Source organism: Geospiza fortis, unplaced genomic scaffold (genome assembly GCF_000277835.1).
Source record: "Geospiza fortis unplaced genomic scaffold, GeoFor_1.0 scaffold1, whole genome shotgun sequence".
Classification (NCBI taxonomy): Eukaryota; Metazoa; Chordata; class Aves; order Passeriformes; family Thraupidae; genus Geospiza; species Geospiza fortis.
This window is the reverse complement of record NW_005054320.1, coordinates 1,672,997-1,680,677: the sequence shown is the minus strand read 5'-3', so window position 1 is coordinate 1,680,677 and position 7,681 is coordinate 1,672,997. Positions and strand designations below refer to the sequence as shown.

Genomic DNA, 7,681 nt, shown 5'->3' with positions numbered 1-7,681 from the left:
GAGTGAACATAACTTAGTTGGAGAGGGGAAGGAGAAACAATGGATACTGTGCTTGTAGCTTTTTCCAGGGACATTCAGAGATGCTAAAATTAAAGGAATATGGGAATGTAAAAGGCATTAGGGTTGCATTTCAATTTCCCTTATACAAAAGGAATTCTGTAAACATTATCAAAGTCCTAAGAAAAGACTGGCATAGGTCCTTTAACTGATGTAAATTAGGTTTTGAATTTAGTCCCTGATAAAAAAAGATACATCAGTTTAGACACTTAGATCAGCCACGGAAGAGAAGGATCAGTTTTCTTTAATTCCCAGTCTCTCTTGGGAATTTAACCAAATAATCTTTTCAAGAAGAGTAATAGTCAACATATTTATTTCAACACTAACTTCTAAATCCTGGGAGGTAAAAAAAGCACCAGGATGCAGTACTTGAATCTGCGTAACTGTTGCATCCCAACACCAGTGCTGTCTTTCCAAGGTGGCATTTTCCTTTCAAATGCCTTTGCAACAGTAATTCTGGCACCTGGAATCCACAGAATGCTTGTCAAAATCTCCCTTTCATACCATCTACAAAGGGAATCTTTAGTTTATTTTTTTTAGAGGATCCTTACAGGTGGGTGGTACTGGGCTTTATAAATTATCAGAAGGACACTTAAATTTAAGATGTTGGATTAAGTAATTTCTTATTAACTTTCTGGAAGCCATAGAACTATTTGCCTTCACTGTGAGCTTATACTTCACAGCCAAGTAGATTCAGATTTTTCCTGTGTTAAAGTCTTTGTGGTACAAGCCAGAGATACACTTGCCATGCAAACACAATGCTCTTAAACAACTAGACGCTTAGTAGATTGAGGAAGAGATGCTTCAGTTCCCACTAGAGTGGACTGGAAAACCATAATCTTAAACACTGGCTTCAGCAAGACAATTTGGTAAGAGGAAATGGGAAAGTAGTAAAATATTATCTCACACAGCAGAAGCAGGAATCTGTGCTCAGATATTACACTGACCACTGCAATGCCGTGGGAGTAAATGATTCTACATAGCTCAGAAGATGAAGAGAACAGAGTGGCCTTGGAATTTGGATACAGACCACTCAGCACTTGTTTGGAGCTGGCAGAGGGATTGTTTCACGCTTTCCTTGCTACCACAGACAACAGAATATTGTGCTTTCTCCTCCATGCAGAGAACTTCACTGGTGTATGCAAGAGTTTTAGCAGAAAGAAAACTGATTCCACTTACAAAGAAACAAAGAGAAATGTTGGAGTTTTAACTTATTTACAAGTTCAGATGAAAATGTCTTCTCCCTGACCCAGGCTGCTTAAAAACAATAGCCCACTTCTACCTTATGACAGTTTGTCCTTTGAGAAAGGACATACATAAATTATTTTACTGCTTGCCTACCATGCCCTTTGCATTGCTCTTATGAAGGAGAAGAGAAGCACCTCACTTCATCTGAAAAATGTCAACTTCCTCCCTTGCAACCCTGAGCAAGGAAAAGAACTCAGGTTTCTGGTAGCTGAAAACATCAATGGACCTTATTTTACGAGTGCTTTTCCAACAGGAACAAGATTTTTCAGATGAAAATGTCCCTTTCATGTATTTTAAGGAAAGACTATCAGTATGGACTGAGAATTAAATATTTCATTAAAGATGCAAACATTTCATGGTTAGTCCAAAACTGTGTTTGGTTTTAAAATTACATCTTTTAAAATCTTTCAAGAGAGACAGGAAAAGAAAGAATACGAATATTCCATTATCTAAGGCAAAAAGTGCAAAGATTAAGTGACATAAGGCTATTTTAAAAAATCTCAACTTGTTTCAACTCTAGAACTGGCACAGTCCCAGCAGAGCCAAGGGCTTCACTTTACAGATTTCACACATTACTCTGAAACTTTTGCAAAACCAAATGCATGAATTTATGCAAGAATCGCCATAACAAATTGTGGACCTCTGCCCAGTTCTTCTGCCAGACTGAATTTCATTTGATCACAAGCCCCCTGTCCCACAGACACCATTGCTTACAAACCTAAGCAACTGCAGACACTGGGTGTAACATAAGAAGCTTCTAACAAGCAGCTGAAAGGCACGTGTTCAAGACAGAAGTAGGAAACTACATAGCACAGTGATCCAACACAGTTCCTAGAACTTTGTGAGGCATCCAGTATTCCTGTTAGGACAGACAGACTGCAACACATTTCTTCACAGCATCCCTACAGGCAGGAGAAAGAAAAAAACACAAGAGAATCAGTCACCTGAGTTACATGATTTGATAAGAGTCATTCCATGCTGCTATCCCACTGACACTGAGGACTGCAGAGATTAGCTGACCATGTATCAATTGCATTAACATGATTTGCATGACTACACAAATGCCTTAGAGACAAGCAGGTCTGCTCGGTGCCCACCTGCTGCGGAAGTGACACCTGCAAGGCTGCACTGAGGCAGGGCACTGCAGAAGGGTGGGGCAGGAGACACAGCTGTGCTCATACAGAACAGTGCTCATGGGGGAGAACAGGACAAAAGATGTCTAGAAGCAGTTTGGACCAACATTCAGGCATTCCAAAGGTAAGCCTTATGCTTATACCAAATGCTCAGCATTTGGTCAGCAGGCTTACATATTCCTACGGGAAGCCCTCTCATTTTCTCCATTTGTGTTCTCCCAATAGAGAAAATGCTTATTTTCATTTTCAGATGTAACTACTTGTATTTCCTACACCATGGAAAACCTTCTAAAGCCACACATGACAATGCTTCTCTAAGCTAATCTTCTGTATGATTAAACCTCAAAATGACAGAGCAAGAGAGTAGAGAAACTTACCTTGCATATGGTATGAAGGAAATGCTGTACCTAAAAAGAAAGATTTTGAAAGTTACTTTTCACATCAGATTTTATTAGAATCATAAATAAGAACAAGCCCTCTGATATTCTAAACTGCAAGTTACATAACCAAAATGAAACGCTGAGTTTATGAGTAACAGGAAGGAGTATCCTTGCAAGCCATCTCAGCCCAGCCAGGGTATGAAACACTAGGGCAAAATAGAGGCAGATGTTGTAAAAGCATTTTAAACACAGCTCTCCTGCATCCAGTATTCTTCACGCTCCAACACCTACAGGTAGGCAAGATTAGCATTGAGGGCTGGCTAGGTGTCTATATCAGTTTGTGCCCTCTTTTGGTGACCTTGCACAGACCATATGTTAACATGAAGAACAGTGACAGTTTGATTGGCATAACTGGGTCTCTGAATGAGACAAATTCAGGAGAGTGTAAAAGAGGAATACCAGATAGTAGGCAACAAATTGTTTTAAAAGGGAAAGAAAAAAAAGCTCAGTTCAAGCTCAGAGAAATCAAAGGAACTTCCTCTATAAATGGAGCCCTGAGCTCCGTCTCCACAGCCTCTGTAGTGGTGTGAGAGACCAAGAAGTGTGAACAGATCAGCTCCTCGCTGATGTGTTGTCTTGAATCTAAGGGATTGACAAGGTAAAAATTTTGCTTCCACCTAACTCAACGTCAAAATCCACTCACAATTCAGCTACTGGTGTCAGGTGCAACAGAAAGTGGAGTGTGTAGGGAGGAAATCACTCACCATGCCATGGCAAAAAACTGTAAGATGCAGAAAAGCAGTGCGAGTCCTGCCTTACGCCACTGGAGGGGAGAGGAGAGGGGTGGGGGAAGGAAGAGACAACAGTGTAAGAATCTTACTTTTAAAATATACTACAGTTACATTAACTCCAGTTATATATACATACAGGACTCCAGTACTCACCCAGAAAGCAGAACACAGTGTTAGTACGAGACACAGCTAGAAGAAAACAAATGATTTTAATTAAACATAGAAACAACTCCAGTTTCTATAAATATTGCAACACTGTAATGAGGTCCTTCACAGAGACAGAAATGAATTACATAATTTCACAGTTTTATTCAATTCTGCATCATAAGAGTTCCTCATATTTAAAAGCTTCTTGTATTTAAAATGTTCTCGCTATTAGATTTCTTAAGTGAATTAAAGCAATCAGGAAATATCAGGGTGGTATCTCCAGACAATGATTTTATGGCTGCAAAGGAGCAAGAGGAAGAGGTTCCTGAAGCTCTTTTGCAGGTCCCTACTCCATCCCACACACTTCCTGGTGTCACAGTCACACACACCATTTCATCATTTTGCATAAGTAAGACTTTTCAAATACTTTTCAGTTACCATTCTTAGTCTTTCTGCTTCTGCACAGTTCCTGCCCCGATGATTACATGGTTACCATGGCATTGAAGTTATGTCATTACTTAAAAGCTCACCAATTTAAACCATGCTACACTTTCAAGAACTTCGGGCTATTGCTTAGCAGCTCTCCTGCGAACATACTGAAGTAAGGCACAGTCATTCAAACCAGCAATTTTTCTGTTTTCAGAGTTGCACTGTGTCTTTCTTTACTACAGGTAAAATCTTGGGGAGTAGTAGGATCATCTTCTGCTTTAATCCTCAGTTTTAACAGACACCTTCTATTAGTTTTCATTTTCAATTTAAGATATGACAGCTCATTTATCTATGATAGATGCTGATAATTCATCTTCCTTCATCAGCATCTAACAGCCTTTAGATATACATGCACCATTGTGCTACTAGAGATTATGATGTGCATTCTGCTAGAATGGAAAAAAATACCCATCTAGTACTGCATATTCAGACACTAAGACATGCACTGCCAATGAAATCATACACTTGAGCTCAACCAGTACTGACAATAAATGCAGTTCTTTCATTAGTTTTAAGGTGGTGATTTGTATATTGGTCCAAATACTGCATCATACATCTAATGACTGGCTTTATTGCAGTGAACAACATTCCAGGAATTCTCCTGACTCCAGGCATCCTGAATGCATACAAAACACACACACACACATACACTACAAAGTATCTTCTTGCTTGGATCTGCAAGCATACACAGTCAATTTCTCAAGCTCTGCAGCATCCCTGGATGTGTAAAGAGAAACTGGGAAGTGCTGATGCAAGCAAGCACTCTGAAGACATTCAGACTGAAAATGCAAGTTAAACCACCTTTCAACTTTTTGACTTGCCAGAAGCAAACAGGAAAGTTGCAGAGACAAAAAAAAACCAACTGTGTACTTTAAAGAAGAGGCAGTCTGAAACTTATCAGCAACTTTCAGACACAGAAATACACACAACACAAGGTTTGCTATAACTTCCATCTTCTGAAAACAGTACAATCCCAAGGGTGACTCTGCTGAATGTTGAATTTGCAATTTCATTCTGTCATACAAGTTTCAAAACCTGAAGCTATCAGCCAGCTGAGAAGATCACTAATGCAAGGTTACCAAGGCACAGTATCCCCAGCTGCTTTGTTACAAAGAGATTATTTTATCAAGGAAACACCTACACATTTATCAAGGAAACACCTACACTACCTATTTTATCAAGAAATATCTACACAGCTCCTTCAAGGCAATCAGACCCAATATAAAAAACAAAATCATGCCAAATAAAATATCTAGCAACATCCATAGGACAACTTAAAGAAAATTTGCTTCCCATCATTCACTTATTAGAGGACACATAAATATGATGTGACCTCAAGCGCCCTAAAAAGCACATGCATGGTTCACACACACCAGCCACAGACCCTTAATGCTCATTTAGCTAAACAAGCTGGCTTCAGCTCAGTCTTGCCTAACAGAGAGCTGCTTTTCTGCTGCCACACTTACCCTTCCACTACAGCAGATGTGCAGTGTTCAACAATTTAAGAAAAGACAAAAAAACACGAACCAAAAAAACCACCCCCAGGCACCTCCTGAGACATAGCAGGATCCATGGATATGAAAGGACCTCACAACAAAAATTTTTGCCAGGTTTGTATGAATTAAAAGTGACTCCTTGGATACTTACTAGCATAACAATAGTAGCGATCAAACGTGTAGGCTCAAACATCCGCTTCAATTGTTTCATTGGTCCCATAAGAAACATGGTGCTGTGAAAAACAAGTTGAGATGAACATGGAAATGAGAAAGGCAAAAGTGAAACTCGGTAAGATTAAACTGTCTGCTGCCATAGGGGCATCAGTACACCGTGTTGTTATGGCAATCAGTACAGCAAAACAAAAGAAATGGGATTATACAACGAGACAAAATCCATTGCCCCCTTTCTTTGTGCAAGGTATTTACAATTTTATTCACACTTGTTCCGTTAAAATTAACAGAAGCAGAGCACAACTATCGAGTTAGAAGCACAGGCCAAGGTCAGCTCCAATCAGATCATCCTTGACAGATGCTTTTCTAACCTGCTTTTCAAGAACACCATCCACAGAGGCTCTTCCATGGATTGCCAGGTAATCCAGCTCAATTCCTCTACATAAAAGGCTGTTTTCATGCCTGCATCCATTCTCTGATCCCTTACCAGGTCTGCAGCCTCATTTAGGGCCCTGGTGATGGATACTGGATGAATTACACAAGGTGAAAGTTTCATCTGAAGTGATATTTCTGCCTCATATTCTATATTATTCTGCCTCATTAGCATATTTCTTCCAATTCCATCATTTATGCTTTCTTGCATCACGCTAAGTTTCCACAATCACAGAAAGCTGGGCTTGTCACAGAGTATGCAGGGCTTTGCTTCAGGAACCTCAAAGGCCAGGAAGTCTTACTACATATGCTTGCCCTGACAGACAGACTGCCCCAAACATACTCACCAAAACACACAGAACACTGCCAAATGCAAAATGGCAAAGAATTGTTTTTATCTGGGGGAGAAGGAACCAACAAAATCAAAAAACTTCAATGCTTACAGCATGAGTATGATTCCTGTTTACTGATGAACAACTTTTACCTTGAATGCATTACTAGTAACAATTTAAAAAATTAAAATTTTCTTTACCACTTCAGGGCACTACTGGAGAAATGCTGTTCTGTAGAATTCAACAAGAAAATCTACAAAAGCAAATCTCTCACAAATGCAACAGCTTCTACCACTCATGCACTATCATTCTGCTTTTGTTTCTCATCTATTAGGGAAATTATATATAAAGATTGTTACCTCCCAATGGATGCAATATTCCCCAGAGTATAAAACACAGCAAAGAGTACCAGCCCTTTCTTTGGTATCCATAGCAGACAACTACCCTGAAAAGGAACATTTAGAGAAAGGGGGAGGGGGAAATTAACAGGTTTGACATTGAAACAAACATATATATCCAAGCAGTGTCACGTCACGAAAGAACTCTTAAGAAAACTTCAAGCCAAACTGCAGAATTACGCATCCGAAAGTAAATCGCGTTTATTGGCATTCTTGTTAAGAGTCAGTGTATTGCATCTAACTGGAATCGAGTCAAAGGTCTCCACAGAGACTCGGAAAAATCCAGCAGCAGCATAGAGGGAGGCTCTAATTATCTGGGTTCCTGAAACTCAAATACTGGGGAGAATCTGGCAAAAAGTCCTTACCAAGATCGAACACAGGCATCCGATCGCAAAACACGCAATGAAACCTTTCACTCGGGTGCCCCAACCTAAGGAAGTCGCATCGATAACCTGGAAACGAGGAGAAAAACAAAAGCGAAACTTCTTTACTTATAGCTCCTGCCTGCTACCGAGCAGGAAAACTTCCTCTCAGGCGCTGCCGCGCCGTGTCCTGTTCAGGCACCCTCCCGAGCGTCCCGCGGGAAGCGGGCCATGCCGCGGCTCCG

At 40.2% G+C, this 7,681-nt stretch overlaps 1 protein-coding gene across 1 annotated transcript in view; it reads right to left on the bottom strand.

Annotated features, from left to right (window-relative positions):
- Window positions 1–587: 587 nt before the first annotated feature.
- SFT2D2 (SFT2 domain containing 2) overlaps window positions 588–7,681 on the bottom strand; it is a 7,405-nt gene continuing 311 nt past the window's right edge. The window contains exons 2-8 of the mRNA XM_005420533.2: window positions 7,440–7,526; window positions 7,036–7,121; window positions 5,893–5,974; window positions 3,763–3,798; window positions 3,583–3,641; window positions 2,816–2,845; window positions 588–2,207 (exon numbers count right to left, since the gene is read on the bottom strand). Coding sequence (XP_005420590.1) covers window positions 2,168–2,207; window positions 2,816–2,845; window positions 3,583–3,641; window positions 3,763–3,798; window positions 5,893–5,974; window positions 7,036–7,121; window positions 7,440–7,526 — 420 coding nt within the window. The 3' untranslated portion in view covers window positions 588–2,167. The remainder of the gene's footprint in view (window positions 2,208–2,815; window positions 2,846–3,582; window positions 3,642–3,762; window positions 3,799–5,892; window positions 5,975–7,035; window positions 7,122–7,439; window positions 7,527–7,681) is intronic.